The sequence below is a fragment of the Anolis carolinensis genome, chromosome 2 (genome assembly GCF_035594765.1).
Source record: "Anolis carolinensis isolate JA03-04 chromosome 2, rAnoCar3.1.pri, whole genome shotgun sequence".
NCBI classification, from domain to species: Eukaryota; Metazoa; Chordata; class Lepidosauria; order Squamata; family Dactyloidae; genus Anolis; species Anolis carolinensis.
In genome coordinates, this window is record NC_085842.1 from 171,476,351 (window position 1) to 171,499,795 (window position 23,445).

General features: G+C 43.0%; 1 protein-coding gene across 2 annotated transcripts in view; it reads right to left on the reverse strand.

Annotated features, from left to right (window-relative positions):
* arhgef25 (Rho guanine nucleotide exchange factor 25) overlaps positions 1 to 22,379 on the reverse strand; it is a 131,710-nt gene extending 109,331 nt beyond the window's left edge. The window contains exons 1-2 of one of the 2 annotated variants that reach the window (XM_062971083.1): positions 22,287 to 22,379; positions 21,743 to 21,808 (exon numbers count right to left, since the gene is read on the reverse strand). In XM_062971083.1, the coding sequence (XP_062827153.1) occupies positions 21,743 to 21,784 (42 nt within the window). In that variant the 5' untranslated portion in view covers positions 21,785 to 21,808; positions 22,287 to 22,379. The remainder of the gene's footprint in view (positions 1 to 21,742; positions 21,809 to 22,286) is intronic. The other variant, XM_062971085.1, reaches the window with a different exon arrangement.
* Between the last annotated feature and the right edge of the window lie 1,066 nt (positions 22,380 to 23,445).

The window sequence follows — 23,445 nt, forward strand, 5'->3', positions numbered from 1 at the left end:
CTCACCCTGAAGGGGACTCAGAGCAGCTATATGTATATACAATATATTATATTATTAGCATAGCACAATATTAGCATTATATAATTCTATATTGAATGATACCAGTATACTATTATATGTTATATAATATATAACATATAATTAATATTATTATATGGTATTATTATTAGTATATTGTATAACATAATATTATTATCAATATTATATGTATATACAATATATTATATTATTAATACTAATACAAAAATATTATATTATAAAACTGAGGGCGGGGGCCAGGTAAATGACCTTGGAAGGCCGCATCCGGCCCCCAGGCCTTAGTTTGGGGACCCCTGCTCTAACTCCTAGAAACCCTAGCCAGCTTATTCAGTGGTCAGGAATCCTAGGAGTTGGAGGCTGAAATAGTTTAGTTCATCAGACATGAGCTCCAAAATCTAAGCACTACCATTACAATAAGACATCGAGATCCTGGATAGTTTTCTCTGCAGGATGCTATAGTCTGGTAAATACAGTAAAAGGGACTCCCCTCCCTCCTCCCCAGCTGATTTCCGGTAGTTTTTCATTCTGACTTTCCAGAGAGACAAAACACATATCTGGAGCCAAAGTGTTGAGCGTGAGCCATGGGAGGGAGCGGGGAGAGGCTGGAAGCAGCCAGTACCCCTTGTCTTCTTTCCCTGCCACGCAACCACTCTAGCTAGCCCCGTTCCAACAAATAAAGCAAGTCTGTTTCTGTATGTATGCTCCATTCTCCCTACATAGCTTCTGTCCTATCCTTTAAACTCTCGTTCCTGCCACGGTCTCCATCACTGTTTTTATTCTCACAACAATCCTAAGAGGGAGGTTTATTTATCATGTCAGAAACGGCTTGCAAATCGCTTCTGGTGTGAAAGAATTGGCGGTTTACAGAGATACTGCCCAGGGGATGCCTGGATGTGTTACCATCCTGCTGGGAGGCTTCTCTCATGTCCCCACAAGCTAGAGCTGACAGACAAGAGATCACCCCGTCTTGCGGATTCAAACTGGCAACCTTCAAGTCAGCACCCCAACCTCAGGTCAGCAGTTCAGCCAGCACAAGGGTTTAACCCATTGCACCACCGCGGCTCCTGAGAAAGAGATGAGGCTGGGTTCAAGGATGTATCCTCCATGGGCAGGACAAATCCTTGAACCCAGTTCTCCCAGGTTTTAATTTGCACTTCGGCCACCACACCAAAGATGGGAGGCCATCCATTATCCTAAATTTGTCTTGATCTGGCAGGAACAGTCTTGATTTATCCTCTACTTTTGAAACATCCCCATTTCTCTTTCCTCCTCCTGTGCTCTCTGTTCATCCTCAGTTTCCATAAACTGTTGTCAACTGTGTTCAAGTGCAGTAGTTTGTATTCAATGAACCCAGTAGGAGAAAGAAGCAAGACAGAACCTTTTCCTTCCCAGTAGTCTCAAGCAAAAGCAAACTGCTGTAGTTTCTCCTAGCTTGCAAGTTCTTCCTCATAGCCACTGCCATTTTGACCATACATCCAAGTTGCTTGGTTACATGCTTTCCTCTGTGAAATATTGGAGGACATACCTTCTCAACCTACAGTATTTTCGAAGGGGGCTTCTTCCCTGAAACCCTACTATTCAGAAAGCAAAGGGGGGGGGGTGATCTTGAGGTAATGGCTTGCCTTCTCCATACTGGGAAGCTGAAAAAGAGTAACACTGGCTCTGTGATTAGTTGTAATATCAAGACACTGGGTAAATCTGCTTGGCTGCCTTCCTCGGGCTGGAAAAGCAAGAAAGGAGTAAAGCTCACTGAACACTCACCATCCTGTATTGCCAAAAGAACTGAGAAGCAGCTAGAAAACAGGTAGAGGAGGAAAAGGCATCCACAGTGTTTTGGCTTTCTGTTCAGTTACTACAATATAATAATAATAATAATAATAATAATAATAATAATAATAACAACAACAACAACAACAACAACAACAACAACAACAACAACACACCAGACATCACAGTTGTGGAAAAGAAAAAGGTTTGGATCATTGATGTCGCCATCCCAGGTGACAGTCGCATTGACAAAAAACAACAGGAAAAACTCAGTCGCAATCAGGACCTCAAGATTGAACTTCAAAGACTCTGGCAGAACCCAGTTCAGGTGATTGGCACATTGGGTGCCATGCCAAAAGATCTCAGCCGGCATTTGGAAACAACAGACATTGACAAAATTACAATCTGCCAACTGCAAAAGGCCACCCTACTGGGAGCTGCGTGCATCATCCGAAAATACATCACACAATCCTAGACACTTGGGAAGTGTTCGACTTGTGATTTTGTGATATGAAATCCGGCATATCTATCTTGTTTGCTGTGTCATACAATAATAATAATAATAATAATAATAATAATAATAATAATAATAATAATAATAAATTTATATTCTACTTTTCTCCCTGAGAAGATTCAGAACGGATAACAGCATATACACAGACACAGGCAAACATTCAGTGCCTTGTTACAATGAGATACAATGAGACACAAATATACAGACAAAGGCAAAGGCTTCTCCCTTCATTTCCAGCTCTGGAGGCGGTGCTCACCCCGTCCTGCAGATTCAAACTGTCAACCTTCAGGTCAGCACTTCAGCAGCACAAGGGGTTGTACATTGTGCTACCGCAAGAACAAAGAACAAAGCATTTCCTAACTATTCAGATTTTCATTTAAAAAGCTGCATACACAAAGACATGGATCTGTCACTGGGCTGCATCGCCATTTCTATCCAAGCCATGGTTTTGCAAGATATAGCCAGTTTCATGCCATGCCAGCCCCTACTCATTGGCCTACTTTTGAAAGTAGGCAAAATACAGATTACTCAACAGTGTGTGCAATGATTTACTCGCGAGCAGCTGGTCACAGGCAGGGAGACAAGATGTACAGCAGTTTTATGAGATGGAGAGAGGCATGATTCAGGCATCACTCATTCATTCTTGTTACCCCTACCCATCTGGCATTTTTCACAGCTATGTCACAAAATCACATAGAAAAACAAAATATCATGATTTCTGTGTGTTGGCGCACGCTTTCATGGCCAGAATCCCTGGGTTGCTGTGAGGTTTTTGGGCTGTATGGCCAAAATGAAAATGAATAAAATCTGGCTGCCATTGTTTTTTTAAAAACCTCTAAAATCAGGACAGTAAATAAAGAACAACATTCAGAAAACAGGGGAATTTCAGACAGGAAACAATCAGGGCCAGCTAACACCTCCTAACAAAGGATTCCCCCAAGCTGGAAGCAGCCATGCTTTGAAGCTGCAAGGCTATTCAATATTAATCAAGGTGGCCAATTGAAACATTCACACTTGCCTCCAAGAGACAAGAGTTTATTCTCCCAACCTGGACTTTCCACAGAGAAATATATAACCCCCACTTGCCTAGTTTCCAACAGACTTCACAACGTATGAGGATACCTGCCATAGATGTGGGTGCTTCTGGAACATGGCCATACAGCCCGGAAAACTCACCGCTACCATGATTACTTCTAACTCTTCCTGGACTACAAAGTCTATCAAGTTCAGCCATCTGTGACTAATGGTAGAGATAGTGGAGGCTATAGACAATATCCAGAAGGTGCCCAATTGGGAAAAATGGCCAATGATGACCAACTTCTGCTCTCTGGGGTGCAGCCGCCAAAACCAGTATGAGTTGGGGATGTCATGTTTGTCTGTAGGAACTCTCTCTCTGAGATATACCTCTGGTGAAAATATACTATATGCAGTCAGGTTCTCTGAAAACTCAACAATGACGAGAACAATGCTCTTTATGATATATGCATTGCATTGTAGGTATGCACTTTCACGTTGGTTCTCAGCTTATGGCCTCGTGAGTTTCATGGGATTTTTTTCAGCAAGGAGTACTCAGAGGTGGTTTTGCCAGTTTCTTCCTCTGAAATGCACCTGAGATTTGGTGGTGGTCTCCCATTCCAATACTAATCAGAGCTGACCCTGCTTAAGGACCATGAACTGACAGGAATAATCAAGGAACATGAAAGGCACTGCAGACTAACTCAACCAGAGAAGTCAGCCATAGCAGAGCACTTGATGAACCAACCTGGACGCAGTATATTATTTGAGAACACAGAAATGCTGGATCACTCTACCACCATATTAGACTACACAGAGAAGCAACTGATATCCACAAGCATGTGGACAATTTCAACAGAAAGGAGGAAACCATGAAAATGAACAAAATGTGGCTACCAGTATTAGAAAAAAAAAAAACTCCCAAATCAGGACAGTAAATAAAGAACAACACTCAGAATACAGAGGAATTCCAGACAAGAAATAATCAAGGCCAGTTAACACCTCCCAACAAAGGGTTCCCTCAGGCAGGAAGAAGCCAGGCTTTGAAGCTACAAGACCATTAAATGCTAATCAGGCTGGCCAGTTGTGACATTCACACTTGCCTCAAACAAACAAGTGTTGTTTTTTCCACCCTGAACATTCCACAGATATATAAACCCCACTTGCCTAGTTTCCAACAGACCTCATAACCTCTGAGGATGCCTGTCATAGGTGAAACATCAGGAGAGAATGCTTCTGGAACATGGCCATACAGCCCGGAAAACTCACAGCAACCCAGTGATTTTTGCTTAGTTGCTTCAAAACGTGGTAAATCAGCTACACTTCATGGAGGAAGGAATCTTCCCCAGATCCAGTAGTATCGTTGAAATGAAGAATAAACTGCTAGCATCAACACAAGCAAGGGAATGAAACCTTCAAGCCTTCACATTTGTTAGGGATACATCTAGTATTATGTTAAATATGCTACAGAATACATTTCCAAACCGCAGACTTTCTGTGCAGACCTTGAGACTTGCTATGGAAGGGTTCCTTTAAAATTCTCCAGAGCTGAGACTTGACAGATTATTATTAAACAATGGCACTGTACCAGCAGGGAGGAAATTGTAAAAGTCTGCCTCCCAGAAGGGAGAGAATAGCTAACTAACCACTGCCTACCCAGTTGTCAAGATTTCAGACACTGATGAGACAAGATGGCTGTGAGTTACTCTGAATCAGCTCCAGGTAGCATATGCCTCCCTTCTCACTGGCCTGGTTAAGGAAGGAACAGTCTCACTAAACCTCTGCCATCTGTTTATTATGTATTTATTTATTTACTTTATGCTTATCCTGTCTTTCCTCCCATAGGGACTCAGGGCGGCTAACCACACAACACAACACAACCCAATAGAATTTAAAATAACAAGCAAATATAAAAAATGAAATCAAGTATCTGTGACATGGACATGGAAGTTAAAATACAATTAATGAGGTTTGACACCTCTTGAACTGCCACGGCTCATAGATAGTGAATCATTTGTAGTTTGGAGAGGCACCGTCCGCCTTAGCAGAAAAGGGTAAAGACCTTGTAAAACTACAACTCCCCTGATTCCATAGCATTGAGTCAAAGTAATGCAGAGTCAAAGTGCATTCATTCTATAGTGTAGGTGCACCCAGAGCTGTTCTGTGTCCCCGAAATCCACCCTATTTCTGCCCTCCTCCATTTAAAAACCAATTCACATATTTACTGAGATAAAAGGCTCAAAGTATGTTCCAAAGGCTTGGTCTCCTCCAACTAAACTCCGCTGACAAAGTAAATATGTTAAAGCAATACTTCCCAAACTTTAGTCTGCCGGTGGTTTGGGATTTCAGCTCCTAGAATCCCTAACTTTTGACCAAACTGGATGAGAAATCTGGGCACTGAAGTCGAAAACAACAACTACAAGGAAAGGAGAAGAGCGGCAACCGCACCCTGGGATCGCTGCCTTCTGTATCTAATTAATCGTGGGGGAGAAGCCCTCTGTGCGTCTTAGCCAATCAGAGAGCGACTTTGGGCCCTGGGAGGTCTGGCGCGTGCCCCCAGTGCATTTTTGAGACTATTATTCCCCTCCCTTGCGGCTTTTTGCAAAGGCAGTTTTGGGGTCGGGTTTTTGTATCTTCTTTCCAAAACTTATGGAGAGACGACCCCTACCCCCCACCTACCAAAAAACTACCTGATTCCTCCCTTTGTCTGCTGGGGACACAACCCAAAACAGACACGCATTGTGTGTAGATGTGAATCCTTCTCTCTCTTTGCTGGTTTGCAAAGGAGCCAGGCGCCGTCTCGATTGAAGCTGCAGAGGAGGAGGAAGAAGAAGAAGAAGGCAAGAAAGCAGAAATCCGATATCACGACGGGAAGCCAGCCAAACTAGACTCAAGTAATGCGGCTCAGCAAATGGGAGATGAGGCTGCTGCAATGCTGGGCGGGCGCCTAGAGTTCAGATCGAGCCAGAGTACATCTACATTGCAGAATAAACGCGGTTTGGCACCACTGTAACCGCTATGGTTTAATAATAAGGAATCTCGGGATTTGGAATTTAGTGAAGTAGCAGCATTCTTTGGTAGAAAATGTTAAAGGCCCTCTCAAACTACCGTGGTTCCAAAATTTTGAGCCAAGGCAGTTAAAGTGGTTTCAAACTGCATTTATTTTACAGTGTAGATGCACCCCCATTCACCTAAAGCAAAGGGATGAAATAAGTAGAAGTTTTCAGTTAGGGAAGGCCTGAAAACTTATCTGATTGAGGCACTACCCTGTTTCCCCTAAAATAAGACATCCCCAGAAAATAAGACCTAGTAGAGCTTTTGCTGAATTGCTAAATATAAGGCCTCCCCTGAAAGTAAGACCTAGCAAAGTTTTTGTTTGGAAGCATGCATGCCAAACATAACACCAGAGCATGCAGGATCAGTAAATTTACGTACCATAAAGTGTTGTACATGGAAGTATTGGTAGTAACAAGAAATTCTTGATAGGATTCATAGTTTGTCTGGTTATACTGGTTTATGATAACTACTGTACAGTATATAATAAATGTTCATTTTTTTGTTCAACAATAAATGTGAATTCTTCTTCATGGAAAAATAAGACATCCCCTGAAAATAAGACCTAAAGCATCTTTGGGAGCAAAAATTAATATAAGACACTGTCTTATTTTCGGGGAAACACGGTAGAAGGAAAAGGGATGGGGAGGGGGTAAGAAATCTCCGGTTCTTTGGTTTTCCTAAACAACACTTATCCCAGATTCTGGTCTTCCGGGTATTACAAGTTTCTTCACATTTGGGGGAAAAACTGTCAATCACAGGCAAGATATGTTTCCAGCATTTGATGGTTTTGATGTGTTGACTGTTTATTGCCTATGTTTTGTTTTGCACTTGTTGTATTTTGTGTCACACCTTGAGTGTTTTGTGAGCCCCGCCCAGTCCCTCTGGGAGATGGTGGTGGGATATAAATTAAGTTTTATTATTTTATTATTTTTCTGCAGATGCAATCTTTTCCCATTTTCTACACCACAGGTCAAATTCTTCCATCAGTGTGTCATTCAGTATCTTGAAGGCACTCTAACTTCTATGCACTTCCTTATGAACACAGAAATGCCGGACCACTCTAACAACCGTCAGGTTAGACGACACAGAGAAGCCATTGAAATCCACAAGCATGTGGACAATTGCAACAGAAAGGAGGAAACCATGAAAATGAACAAATTCTAACTACCAGTATTTTTTTAAAAAAAACTAAAATCAGGACAGTAAATAAAGAACAACATTCAGAAGACAGTGGAATTCCAGACAAGAAACAACCAGGGCCAGCTAACACCCCCCCCCAGAAAGGATTCCCCCAGGCAGAAAGCAGCCAGTCTTTGAAACTGAAAGGCCATTCAGTGCTAATCAGGCTGGCCAATTGCAACATTCACACTTGCATCAAACAAGAGTCCTTTCTCCTGCCCTGAACATTCCACAGATATATAAACCCCATTTGCCTAGATTCCAACAGACCTCAGAACCTCTGAGGATGCCTGTCACAGATGTGGGTGAAACATCAGGAGGTAATGCTTCTGGAAAATTGCCATAAAAGGTAAAAGTTTTCCCCTGACATTAAGTCCAGTCATGTCCAACTTTGGGGCTTGGTGCTCATCTCCATTTCTAAGCCAAAGAGCCGGCATTGTCTGTAGACACCTCCAAGGTCATGTGGCCGGCATGACTGCATGAAGCATAGTTACCTTCCCACCAGAATGCTACCTATTGATCTACTCATGTTTTCATGTTTTCGAACTGCTAGGTTGGCAGAAGCTGGGGCTAACAGTAGGATAAAGATATTGCAGATCTACAACTATGATTCCATGGCATTGAGTCATGGCTATTAATATCAAACTGCATTAATTCTACAGTGTAGATGCACCCTAGGACCCAGGGTTCGAATGCTTTCTCGGCCATGAAAACCCACTGGATGACAATAGATACGTCGACAATAGCAAACTGCTTCTGAACCTATCTGGCCAAGAAAGCCCTGTGATGGAGTCGCCATAAGTTGTAAACACAGACAACAGGCAGACAACAAGATTGGCTCTCTTTGCCTGTGACAGGTTGTTGCTCACCAAACAGCAGCGACAGAGTGGATATTCAAACCCAATACTACCAGATTCATAACTAGTCTGCTTGGCTACCAGTAGAGTCATCTAATAAATGTCAAAGTCCAGATATTTTTTGGGAGAGCCTTCATAATAGCTGAGATTAACTGGCATACTCGGGAAGGGCAGAAGGCATCTGTCATCTGCTCCATGAGATCAAAGGCTGAATGCCACCTCCACAGTGCAATCCACCCACCCATCATATGATAATCTTGCAATATTCACTTCAGCTCTCATCTGGGGACTGCCCAAGCCAATTTGTTTTCAGTTCTCCACTAAACAGAGAAACCAGAACCAAAAGGTTCTCTGTGGGCTATTGAGTCCTCCAAACTCATAATCAGTTTAGGATCTCCACCTAAAACATTCATCTTCAGCCTCTTTTCGAAGATGTGTAGAGAAAGACCCCCCCCCCCCCTACACACACACACACACTGTCTCTCTAGGGAATTAGTTCTGTGGTCAAACCATTCTTGCTACCAAAAAGTTCCTTCTGATATTTCATTTAAATCTACCCTCTTACTTAAAGCCATTACACCTGGTTCTACCCTGTAAGGCTGCAAAGAACAAGCTTTCACCTTCCTCTTTGTGGCAGCTCTGGAGGTATTTAAAGAGTGTGATTCTGACATTCCCAGTATTCTCTTTGCCAACCTGAATATGACCAGCTCCTACAGACTCCACTATGTTGTCTTCTCCATACTTCTTGTCATCCTTGTTGCCCTTCTCTGAACTTGTCCCAACTTGTCTATTATCTTCTTAAAATGAGGTGCTCAGAACACTGTACTCCCGACAATGCCTGATCAACACAGATCTTCCCTTGACTTGTAAACCAGAGTATGTTTGTATTAATAGGAGCCCCTGGTGGTGCCATGGGTTAAATCCTTGTGCCAGCAGACTGGTGACTTGAAGGTTGGGTTGCTGACCTGAAGGTTGCCAGTTAGCATCCAACCCAGGGCGAGCATGGATGAGCTCCTTCTGTCAGCTCCAGCTCCATGCAGGGACATGCGAGAAGCCTCCAACAAGGATGGTAAAACATCAAACATCCAGGCATCCCCTGGGCAACATCCTTGCAGACGGCCAATTCTCTCACACCAGAAGCGACTTGCAGTTTTTCAAGTCACTCCTGACACACACAAAATGCAAGGTGACATAACATTTGCTTTCCTTGCTGCAGCATCACACTGCTGACTCATTTTCACCTTATAATGAACAATAACCCAAAGATTCTTTTTACATGTAGCATTGCTGAACAAAGTATCTCCCATCCTATACTTATGCATTTAGTTTTTGTGGCCTAAATACAGAATTTTCATGTTGTTCATTTCTAACCAGTTTTGTACTTTTTCGAGGTTCCTTTGAACTCTGTTCATATTTTCCAGTCTGTTAGCTACCCCTCCCAGTTTGGGAAAATAGTCATCTCTAAAGATTTAGGCCTAAAACAAGAAAATATGAGAGTGTGGAAGAAATGAGAAATATAAAAGATTTCTTTTGAAGCAAGATGTTGCATGGCGCTCCGAAATCTTTTAAAAAATTAGGCCTAATGTAAGACAATAAGAGTGATTGGGGAAGAATATAAAATATAAAATATTTCTTTTATAGTAAAATGCTGCACTGATCTCTAAATCCCTGAAGTAAGAAAATATGATAGCTTGTGAAAAATAGGAAATGTAAAATATTTACAGCATAGCTTCCAGTATGATACTTAAATGCCTTTTACGTCAGTGTTTCCAAAGAATATTATTAAGGTACTCTGCTTGCACTTTTGGATACAAGTATATTAACAACCACGTTGTAACTGTGTATTAAATGAAATGCACTTGACATTATTGCTTGGAAAAAGAGTTTTCAGATATTACCGAACACCAAATATGGCCAGGTTTTTGCCCCAGACTCCAGGTCTATTGTTCCTGTAACTCGGGAGTGAATGAGGGCTCCAAAATGTTGTCACAAACAGTAACCCATGATCAAATAACAAACTTACATGAGAAAGATACTTGTTTCAATTCATGCAGATCTTTCATTGTCTGGATCCATGAAAGCTCAAGAGTCAAAGTTTAGAATAATTAAAAATAGATCTTTATTCACTAGTTCAGTTTATGTACTGGGATAGTATACTGGTTTGAGTGTGGACAAGGACTTTAGAAGGCCATAATTTGAATCCCTGCTCAGCTGTTGAAACTCACTGGGTGATCTTGAGCAAGTCTCTCTCACTCAGCCTTATACAAAACAATGGCAAACCCATTCTGGACAAATCTTGCCAAAAAAATCATGAGAAGTTTGCCTTGGAGTTGCCATAAGTAAAAATGACTTGAAGGTAGACAAAAGCAATTGCTGTACTCCAGGACAAGAAGCACCTCTGTACTTAACCACCACTCGACAGTCCAAGTTAAATCAGCAAAGCAGTTTATTGACGATTACATAAAAAGCAGTTCAGCAAAAATAGTAAAAATGTCAAAGTCTAAATGTATTAAATAGTCCACAGAATTAAAGGTGCAAGAGTAGTTTCAAAACACCAGAACAACAGGGAATCCAATACAGGAATACAACAGAACCAGAATACACAAGGCAGCATAAAATTTAATAGAAAAATCCAGGAACAATCCTTCAAACTTGGTATCATGAAACATGAACGAACAAAGACATGGAACTAGAATTCCCTTAGCAGGCTTGACCAGGACTTGGCAAGAGATGTTGCCTCAGTAACTAACATTGACCAGACTGCTGGAAAATCCCTCTGGTCTAATATAGACATGAAATCATGCCGTCTTCCCTGACTACCTCATAATGGCTTTTTCTCTAACAAGCGCTGTGACCTTTGCCGAATCTGTTGAGCAGCCCGGAGTTTACAAAAACTTAAGTCTCCTATCTATCAGCTCATTATTCTCTCCATCTGGGATTTCATCCTCTGAACTCATTTCAGCCTCTGACCTTGCTTCTCTAGAGAAAGACTTCTCAACAGCATCTGGGCCTTCACTAGCTGCTGGAGACACAGACTGCTCAGTTTCAGGACTTAAAATCTCATGCTGGTTCGCAGCCCCAGAAATCCTATGATGCACTTCCTCATTGACATTAGGAGCAGGCACAATCATGGGCTGAACTTCAACAGCAGCAGAATGTAGAAAGTTCCATTTAGTCTTCAGCCTGATTCAAGGCATATTTACTCAGAAGCAAGACTCATGTACAGTAGAGTCTCACTTATCCAATACTCGCTTATCCAACATTCTGGATTATCCAACGCATTTTTGTAGTCAATGTTTTCAATATATCATGATATTTTGGTGCTAAATTCATAAATACAGTAATTACAACATAGCATTACTGCATATTGAACTACTTTTTCTGTCAAATTTGTTGTATAACATGATGTTTTGGTGCTTCATTTATAAAATCATAACCTATTTTGATGTTTAATAGGCTTTTTCTTAATCTCTCCTTATTATCCAACATATTCGCTTATCCAACGTTCTGCCGGCCCGTTTACGTTGGATAAGTGAGACTCTACTGTACTTCTTTAGCAAAACAGCTTCTCTGTGTATAATTATGATAACAAAAGATTCTGATGTTATTGTGAAGCAGGTATAGAAACTGTACAGATAATGTTGAAGTGCACCTGCCATTCTTCACCATGGACTCTGCTTACGATGGTCTACTTGGAGCTTCAACTCAACAATATCCAAGGAACTGCACAAGTCCTATTTTGGATGTAAAGTTTAGCTGAATATCCCAGTTTATTACTAATTCTTAGCCTGGTGGCACAGTGTGTTAAAGCGCTGAGCTGCTGAACTTGCAGACCAAAAGGTCCCAGGTTCAAATCCCGGGAGCGGAATGAGCTCCTGCTGTTAGCCCCAGCTCCTGCCAACGTAGCAGTTCGAAAACATGCAAATGTGAGTAGATTAATAGGTACCGCTCCGGCGGGAAGGTAATGGCGCTCCATGCAGTCATGCCGGCCACATGACCTTGGAGGTGTCTACGGACAACGCTGGCTCTTCGGCTTAGAAATGGAGATGAGCACCAATCCTCAGAGTCAGACATGACTGGACTTAACGTCAGGGGAAAACCTTTACCTTTATAGTAATACTAGCTGTGCCTGGCCACGCGTTGCTGTGGCGTTGTCTGGTGGTGTTGGTGAGAAATTTGAGTTAGTGGTGGTATTGAATGTCTGTTGTATGGTTGTCTTTATGTTTAGTATGTATTTGGTTGTTTGTGTAATGTGAAAGTGGTGGGAGTAGAGGGGGTCTTTGTCGCTGTGTAGTATTGTATAGTATGCATACGTTGTCCAAGTGTTGTGAATGGTTAGATTGTGTCTTGGTGCATAGTAGAAAGGGTTGGGGCGGATGGCCGTTAGGGGTGTCTTCAAATTATTGGATGGTATAGTTCTATGATTATTATTATTGTTGTTGTTGCTGTTATCATCATGATTATTATCTTTATTATCATCATTATTATTATATAGTGGGTGGATGGCTATCTGTCAGGAGTGTTTGGATTGTGTGGTCTTGCATGGTAGAAGGAGGTTGTACTGGATGATTCTTAGGGCTGTCTGCAAACATAAGGATTCCGTGATATTAGTATTGTTATTATCAAGAGGCTGTATGGCCATCTGTTGGGAATGTTTGGATTGTGTTCTCCATGGCAGGAAGGGGTTGGACTGGATGGGCTTTAGGGGTCTCTCCTATCTGTGTGACTGTAGGATTCTATTATTATTTTTATGGTGGAGATTGTGGAGATATTGGATGGCCATCTGTCAGGAGTGTTTGGATTGTGTGGTCTTGCATGGTAGAAGGAGGTTGTACTGGATGATTCTTAGGGCTGTCTGGAAACATGAGGATTCCATGATATTGTTATTAGTATTATTATTATCAAGAGGCTATATGACCATCTGTTGGGAATGTTTGGATTGTGTTCTCCATGGCAGGAAGGGGTTGGACTGGATGGCCTTTGGGGGTCTCTCCTATCTGTGTGACTGTAGGATTCTATTATTATTTTTATGGTGGAGATTGTGGAGATAAGCACCAAAACATCATGTTAGACAACACATTTGGTAGAAAAAGTAGTTCAATATGCAGTAATGTTATGTTGTAATTACTGTATTTACGAATTTAGCACCAAAATATCATGATATATTGAAAACATTGACTACAAAAATGGCTTGGATAATCCAGAAACTTGGATAAGCGAGGCTTGGATAAGTGAGACTCTACTGTAAATAATTCGGATGATGGGCGGGCGCTAGGACCCAGGGGACAGCTTTTTCCCATTGCCTGCCTTTCCTCTTCCCTGCCGGCCATTATGCTTTCTCTTTCCCTCCCGGCATGGCTCCCGATGGTGCGTTGTGGGTTTTGTCCATGTGGAGGTGCGTGACGTGATTTTGTGTTGTTTCAACCTTAAGGCGTGGATGATGGGTTGTGTTGTCAAATTTGGAGGTTGGGGGGCCTTTACTTTTGTTGCTTTGCTCGGTGCCGCGATTCCATTAGCCTTTTATATATATAGATAGAATTTAGCTAGTGAGCATTTTCTCAGAAAAGTGACTTGTTTCCATTTCTGCAAGGCAGTGCCAAAATCTGCCATACTCTTTCTAAGCCCTGGTTAATTTTCTCTCTCTGCAGAGCCAATTAGTACAAACAAAATGGGAATCATTTGTTGACCAGTTGAAATAGCAGTGAATAGCCTTGCGGTCTTAAAGTCTGGGTGTTTTCTCCTTATGTGAATCCTTGTTTGGTGAGCTGGAATACAATGGAATAGGTTTGCTGCTTGGAAGGCTGGGTACTTGCGTTGTAGGGAAATGGTTTTTTAGCCAATTTGAATGGCATTGAATAGCCTCGCTGTTTCAAAGACTGACTGCTTTCTACATAGGGGCATCCTTTCTTGGGTAGGCTGAATGAGACGAAGTAGCCTCATGGCTTGAAACCCTGAGGGTGTACTATGGAGGGGAAATCTTGCTTGGTTAGGCTGAACAGCACTGAATAGCCTTGCTGTTTGGAAGCCTGGTTGTTTCCTGCCTGGGGGAATCCTTTGTTGGGAGATGTTAGCTGGCCCAGTTGTTTCCTTTCTGGAATGCCCATTTTCAGAGTGTTGTTCTTTATGTAATGTCCTGATTTTAGAGATTATATTGTTGCTTCCTGCCTGGGGGAATCCTTTGTTGGGAGATGTTAGCTGGCCCAGTTGTTTCCTTTCTGGAATTTAGAGGCCTCCATCTAAAAAAAAACTAAACCCAAACATTGGGGCCTGGGGGCCTCCCTCCTTGGGGCCAGGGCGCTTCCCAGCCTTGAGGCGTTTATCTCCAAAAGAAAAGAGTTAAAAGAAACAAAACCTTGGTCCTTGCGGCCTCCCTCCGGCCTGGCGGGAGGCGGAGGTGGATCTTGGGGGGGGAAGGTTCAGGCTCCGGCTCTCTCGTGGCCGGGGCTGCCCTGAGGCCTGCGGGGCACGGAGGAGCCTGCGATGGTCTTCATGGGGAGGGGGGGCCTTTCTGGAAGCCCCCCCCCGCCTTCGGCTCTGCAGGCCTCCACATCCCCCCCCCCAAAAAAAGAAAAGAAACCTTGGGGCCTCGCAGCCACGGGAAACTGAGGTGGGTCGGGGGGGGGGGGCTCGCTCCGGTCTGTGGCGCATGGAGGAGGTGGCGCTTTGGGGGGGGTTGTTCCATGCCTGCTGGGGTCCCGCCACGGCCTGAGAATGTTTACCCACGCCCAACCGCGTGGAGGCCCCTCCTCCTCCGACCACCATGGGGCCTTCCAGCCAGGCTGAAGGCTGAGGTTTTAAGGTCCCATGGAGGTTTTTGACGGGATTTTTTATTGTATCAACCTAGAGGCGTGGATGATGGGTTGTGTTGTCCAATTTCAAGGTTGGGGCCCCCATAGTTTAGTTGTTTTGCTCGGTGCCGCGATTCCATCACTTATACACACACACACACACACACATACATATATACATATACATATACCTGTGTGTATGTGCGTACACACACATCTCAAAATGTACATATGTTTTGTATCTCGGCTCATTCAGACTCATGGTTTGCTGGGCTAGTGGTAACACGTTAGCTCTCAGACGTCTCATAGTGGGCTGTTGTGCCAGATTTGCCACCCCAGAGAGAAAAGCTTTTTTTCCATCATTTTAACATCTCACACCACAGCCCCTCACTCACTTCCATCTCTTTCTTTAAATGTGAAGTCATCTCCAAGTGCCCAGACCTGCTGATAATTGATTCTCTGGCTCAGTGGGGAAACCTGCTTTAGTTCTGCACCTCCAAATGTCCTCAGGTAACCTGCTAGAGGAAATGGATCTGTGGCAGTCCAACGTGCTTCTAGCTGTGCTGACTCTTTCCTCTTGTTCATTCATGATTCAACTCCTGAACCGAGCACAAGGGAAGTGAGATTATCCAGGCAGCTGGGAGGAACAGCCAGCCAGGCAGTAGCGAAAGCAGGTGCTTTTGCAAACAGCTGTCTGGACAGTCCTCAAAGAGATTCAAGGAATATTTCTGGCATCTCGAGAAAGGTTTGAAAGATGTGGGAGGGGGTGCAAATCCATCTTCTGTAAAAGACGAAGGGCCAAACTATGTAAAGTCTTCCCAGGGGACCTAAGAGAGTGAGATGTAGTCTCATAAAGCTTGGAAGAAGAGGCCTTTTTGGAAGACAGCTCCTAGAATTTAGTTAGTGACTTGTGGAGGCTCACATTATTTTTCCTAAATGGAATTCTTTCTGGAACTCAATTCACTATAACAAATACTGCGTACATGATGGAGGTGACAAGATTGCGCTTCTTTTTCTCTCTTCTCTGAGCTGGATCCAGTATTGGATGCTGATGAGGTAGTTCTGGATTTATATCTGAGCTTGACCACTAAGTTGATGGTTCTGCATATACCATGTTTCCCTGAAAATAAGACAGTGTCTTATATTAATTTTTGCTCCCAAAGATGCTCTAGGTCTTATTTTCAGGGGATGTCTTATTTTTCCATGAAGAATAATTTACATTTATTGTTGAACAAAAAAATGAACATTTATTATATACTGTACAGTAGTTGTCATCATAAACCAGCATAACCAGACAAACTGTGAATCCTATCAAGAATTTCTTGTTACTACCAATATTTCCATGTACAACACTTTATAGTATGTACATTTACCGATCCTGCATGCTCTGGTGTTCTGTTCAGCAGGCATACTTCCAAACAAAAACTTTGCTAGGTCTTACTTTCGGGGGAGGCCTTATATTTAGCAATTCAGCAAAACCTCTACTAGGTCTTATTTTCTGGGGATGTCTTATTTTAGGGGAAACAGGGTAGGATAGCAAGTAGTGAGGAATATTGAGATTCTCAGCCCAGTGCAATTCCTCAGGTTAGCAATTCTCTCTCTTAACATAATCTGTTTTACACATTTTATTTCCTTCAGTTGATGCTGTTTTTGCACATACAAAGAGTATCTTTGACCCTGGCCGCCCTGCTCGCCATAGTCATATATTTATTTATCGTGTGAGAAACAAATTGAGGATACAGTTATACTGTATTTCAAAACACAAACAAAGTTAAAAACTTGGCATTTTGCTAGATTTCTTTTGATCAGAAGCTGGCCACTTGGAGTGCCTCTGGTATCACTGTGAGAAGGTCCTCCATTGTGCATGTGGCAGGGCTCAGGTTACATTGTAGTAAGTGGTCTGTGGTTTGCTCTTCTCCACACTCACATGTGGACTCCAGTGTGACTCTAGTCAACTTCCTTCAGGACCTAGTGATTTCTAGAGAGAAAACTTACTTCTCTAGGAATCTCTAGGTCCTCCATTGCAATTCTGTATTCAAATTCCAGCAGAGGTTGACCATAGAGTTATGCTAGGAGACTTAGAAATCCCTAGAGAGATGTTATCTTTGGCCAGGAGGGAGCATAGAGGGAGCTCATCCACACTGTCCCCGGGTGGGATTCGAACCTGGCAGCTTTCAGGTCAGCAACTCAACCTTCAAGTCACGAGGCTTTTATCCCCTAGGCCACCAGAGGCTCCTAACAACATTTGGTAATAATAATAATACACTTTATTTATATTCCACCCTTCTCCTCTAGGAGAATCAGAGTGGATTTGCCTACATACATAGGCAAACATTCCATGTCTTTTTTCCATGTCAATCACTTTTTTCCATGTCAGGAGCAGCTTGTCGCTTCTGGTGTGAAAGAATTGGCCATCTGCAAGGACGTTGCCCAGGGGACATCCGGATGTTTTTGATGTTTTTACCATCCTTGTGGGAGCCTTCTCACGTCCCCGCATGGAGCTGGAGCTGATGAGGAAGCTCATCAGCACTCTCCCCAGGTTGGATTCAAACCGGCAACCTTCAGGTCAGTAACCCAACCTTCAAATCATCAGTCCTGCCAGCATAAGGGTTTAACCCACTGCGCCACCGGGGGCTACAATCACATGAGACACACAAACACAAAGGCAAGAGTTCTCCTTTCATTTCCAGCTTCTTATCTCTGGCTCTGGAAGTTGCTTTTCCCCATTTTCAAGCTGAGGAGCCTGTGTTGTCACCTCCAGGTTGAGTGGCCGGCAAGATTTTTTAGAGCGTCACTTTGCCTTTTTCCTTCCGAAGCAGTGCCTATTTATTCACACTTGCATGTTTTTGAACTGCTAGGTTGGCAGGAACTAGGGCTGACAGACGGGAGCTCACCCTGTCTTGCGGATTAAAACTGCCAACCTTCAGGTGAGCAATTCAGCCAACCTTCAGGTCAGCAGTTCAAGAGCACAAGGGTTTAAACCATTGTGCCACCGCAATGGGTTAAACCCTTTGAGCAGCTTTGTCATTGCTTCCCTCTAAGGCTGAGAAAGTGTGAATTGCTCAAAGTCATTAAGTGATTTTCCATGGCTGAGTCTGGATGTGAATTGTGTCTCTCCCCACTACTCCCCACTATGTCCCAGTCCAATACTCAAACCTCAAATGCCTAGCTTTTTTACACAGATAGACAGGTTTGCCAAAAGGACAGAATGGAGTAAGAGGCAGAGAGAGAGAGGCCAGCTTGAGTGGCACACTAGCACATTAAAGTGAAGATGCTTGGAGAAACTACTGCCACCCTGTAGTTGCCCATCCATCCAGCTTGGTTGCTGGAGAAAATCTTGACCAGCAGACTTAGTTGATGTGGTCAGTATAAGACTTAAGCACCAACCTAAAGAGAAATTGCCAAATATGGGGAAAGCACAAGAACTGGCACACACACACCCTCCCCAAAGGAAAGCCAGAAGCAGCGAGAGAAAGAGGGAGGGTGAAAGACATGAGTGTTCCCCTTTCCAAAAAAGCATCCACTGAGATCCTCCCCCATCCCTGTCCACACGAAACAGTTGGACTGGGAAAACAGGGGCAAGCCAACATTTAGGACGTTACTCTACCACCTATTTGCAGTGCTCTGCTCCGGATCAGCGCTACCCAGCCAAAAGAGCCCCTGGCACCAAAAGGGAGCAGCGATAAAAATAGACACATCCGAAGGTTAAAAATAACCTGACTTAAGCACGCTATTTGTAAGGCAGTGGCAAGATACTGGAAGGGCTTTGTGGGAGGAAGGAAAGGGGGAAAGGATAAATAAGGGGCATGTGAACAAATGTAGGCCCAGAAGAAATCGAGGAACAGAGACTCTCTTCAAGTGGCGTTCCTGTTTTCAGATCCCCGGGTGTGGGATTTAGCTTCCTCGGCACTACAAAAACATCAGCCTGGATGGGCAAGCCAAATCTCGCATCCCAGGTTTGGAAGCCAGAAAAGAGGATGTCTTTTAATTTTTACCATGTGTCACCATTTCCCAATCCTTGGACATGTATCTGAATGTACTTGTATAGCCAGCCAGCACACACATACACACACATCCCTTCACACTATTGCTTCTATACTTCTAGATGGACAGTGGGAAGCCAGGAAGGGAGAGGGAAGCCGGTGCCCCTGTTTTGCCACTGGGCCCCAAACTCCCTGCTAGACCTGGAACCACAATAAGGGCTGCGTGACTTCATGGCTCCATCTGCTGGTGTGAAAATACCACAACAGGTCGAACCAGAACGCCTTTTTGGTGCGTCTGTATTGTGGACAACACCGGCTCTTTGGCTTAGAAATGGAGATGAGCACCAGCCCCCAGAGTCGGACAAGACTACACTTAATGTCAGGGGAAAACCTTCCCCTTTACCTATATTGTGGAATGAATGCAGTTCGACATTACTTTAACTGCCATGGATCTATTGAACCTTGGGAGTTGTAGGTTTACAAGGTCTTTAGCCTTCTGTGCTAAAGAGGGTTTTTTATTGTGTCAGAAGCAACTTGAGAACATACTGCAAATCACTTCTGGTGTGAGAATTGACTGTCTACAGAGATGTTGCCCAGGGGACACCTGGATGTGCTATTGGGAGGTTTCTTTCATGTTACCGCAAGCTAGAGCTGACAGACGGAAGTTCACCCCATCCTGCGGATTCGAACTGGCAACCTTCAGGACAGCAGTTCACAAGGGTTTAACCCACTGTGCCACCGCAGTGCCTCGCCAAATAACTACTCCTGAGTCCCTATTAGGTAAAGTGATGTCAAACTGCATTAATTCTACAGTCTAGATGTACCTCTAGTCACAGAATACATGGTGGGTTTGGCATCGCAAGGCAGCCAACACTGAGCAGTAGTAGACAGAAAGATTTACACCCCCTGAATTAACTAAAATTGACACAAAATTTCCTCATATTTGATTATTATTATTATTATTATTATTATTATTATTATTATTATTACAGTAGAGTCTCACTTATCCAACATAAACGGGCCGGCAGAACGTTGGATAAGCGAATATGTTGGATAATAAGAAGAGATTAAGGAGAAGCCTATTAAACATCAAATTAGGTTATGATTTTACAACTTAAGCACCAAAACATCATGTTATACAACAAATTTGGCAGAAAAGGTAGTTCAATATGCAGTAATGCTACATAGTAATTACTGTATTTATGAATTTTGCACCAAAATATCATGATATATTGAAAACATTGACTACAAAAATGCGTTGGATAATCCAGAACTTTGGATAAGCGAATGTTGGATAAGTGAGACTCTACTGTATTATTTCTTACTCGCCTCTCCTCATAGCTTGAGGCAGATTACAGAGAATAATCCACTCACTACATAAAATACCACTTTACAGAATTAGGAAGGATGGGTCCAAGAGGCCAATGGAGTCAACTGCTGTTGTCACATAGAGATTAGGGCTAGTGGTGGGGGGAAAGGAAGCAATGGTAGAGCCATTGCTAATCATATGTTACTCCCATACAAGAAACTGTTGGGGAATTTCCTTTCCCCTTTGAGAAGTGAACCCCCAGTTTGCTCCCCCACCTTGCCCTAAATGGAGAGAATTTAAAACATCCACGTTTGTGTTGCTGTGAGTTTTCCGGGCTGTGTGTCCTGATTTTTTAGGGTTTTTTTTTTAAATGCTGGTAGCCAGATTTTGTTCATCTTCATGGTTTCCTCCTTTCTATTGCAATTGTCCACATGCTTGTGGATTTCAATGGCTTCTCTGTACAGTCTGACATTGTGGTTGTTAGCGTGGTCCAGTATTTCTGTGTTCTAAAATAATATACTGTGTCCAGGTTGGTTCATCACATGCTCTGCTATGGCTGACTTCTCTGTTTGAGTTAGTCTGCAGTGCCTTTCATGTTGCTTGATTTGTGTTTGGGCAATGCTGCGTTTGGTGGTTTCTATGCAGACTTGTCCTGCATGGTATACAGTTGACCAGTGGTTCTCAACCTGTGGGTCCCCAGATGTTCTGGCATACAACTCCCAGAAATCTTAGCCAGTTTACCAGCTATTAGGATTTCTGGGAGTTGTAGCCCAAAACATCTGGGGACCCACAGATTGAGAACCACTGCAGTATACTCTAAAATCAGGAGAGTAAATAAAGAACAACACTCTGAAAATGGGAATTCCAGGCATGAATCAATCAGGGCCAGCTTACACCTCCCAACAAAGGATTCCCCCAGGCAGAAATTTGCCAGGCTTTGAAGCTGCAAGGCTTTTCATTGCTAATCAAGATGATTAATTGCAACATTTATACTTGAGTTCTTTCTCCCACCCTGGACCTTCCACAGATATATAAACTTCACTTGCCTAGTTTCCAATATACCCCACTACCTCTGAGGATGCCTGCCATAGATGTGGGTGAAACGTCAGGAAATAATGCTTCTGGATCGTGGCCATACAGCCCGTAAATCTCACAGCAATCCAGTGATCCCAGCCATGAAAGCCTTGCAGCTTCAAAATCACAGCACATCCCCATTTGTGCTCAGCTCTACCTACTTGGTTGCTGTCTTCAAGTGCACCATGCAACATTTGTCCCATCACAACTCCCTGTCCCGTCGGACTCTAGAAGTGGATTGGGATCATCATCATCATCATCATTTAATTACTTATTAATCGCCCTCCATCCACGATGCTCTAGGCGATTTACAAGATAAAATTGTAAAGGATAAAAATATATACATACAAATATTGATAAAATTAACATAGATTAAAAGCTCTAGTAAAGAGCCAGGTCTTGAGTCAGGGCCATCTTGTCCCTTTACCTCAGGCAGCACAATATCTTGGGCCAGTCTTAAGGCCTTCTTAATTTTTCACCCAAGACAAACATGGAAACATATAAAGTAGCCAAATCTACTGGGAAGAAGAAACGCATGTAGACAGTGTAGTTGTCATATCTTACCAGGTCTTGCTTTATGTCTCGGTTGTTATAGACTGCAAGGCTCTCTACTGTTTAGCCAAAAGGTGGATTGAAGAAGGCACGTTCATTCCATGACTATCCTCCCACCCCAAAAAGGATCCCTTTTGTATGCACAGCTCTTACCTTGCTATGTCACGATTTTGAAACCCGGCAATGTGAGCGAGAATGTGATGGAGCCAGACTCCAAAGAGGTCTGTTCTGCTGCAAAAGGGAAGAGTTGAGTTTTGTAAGTTTCCCCCGTCCCACCCCCTTCCCCTTCCTTCTTGCTGGATTTCTGGACTTTATTCTCAAGAGCAAGGTGGCAAAATGCCAGGACAGCTGGTTTTAGCCAAAAATCTGCAAATCACCCCCATCCCCATCCTATGCCTCAAGAGAATCATATTCCCTCGCACTCAGAAAAGAAAACAAGTCCAATCTATAATGGTTTGGAAGAGTCTGGGGAATGTATCAAGGGGGGACAAACCCCTACTAATACTCTGTGCCAGAAGAGAGCAGAGATGCTGTTTGCAAATAGCTTTTAAAAGAAAACAACATTGGTTTTAACCCTCATACTGACATTCATGTAACTTACTAATACACAGGATAATTTCATTCAGTTTTTAGCATTCTGGCTTCTCCACCCCATGCTTTTCAGTGGAGAATTGAATGCTTCAACTATTTTACACTCTCTTACAAAGGGCAACAGAGCTCAGAAACTGCAATTTGAGAAGAGGAGGGAGAGAGGCATTTTTGCTGTGTTTATTTTTATGGATAACCAAAATGTTTACATCTAATTCCAGAACTGGACATATAGGCTCCATAGAACAGTGATCATTCATAGGATCTCAATGAAGGGTCTTTTTGTCTGTAGGAATGTGTCTCCGAAGGCTAGGTATTTTATCTTAGATTATGTTGCGCTGAGCTCAGTGAGGTTTATGCTCTCAATAAATATGTCTACGGCTGCAAAGCTGTATTGGAATCAACCCACACGGGCAATGACCAAGTTGTGCACTTCCCACGGTACTTTCAGCCAACATTTGGCTGGGGAGAACTATGAAACATGTCCAAGGCATGACAAATAAAAGGAAATGCTCCTTCACTCTAGGAAAAATTTACTTTGCAGATTTATTACCTAAGGATGTATGTGGCAGTGGCAACAAACCAATAGACATTTCGGGCTATCATACACAACATCCCAGATTGACATTTCCCAATCTAGAGTATCTGATGTAATGTGAAGAAATACTGAAGTCGTTTCAGGGCCCTGTCACATTACACAGTTATGGCACTATGATTCCACTTT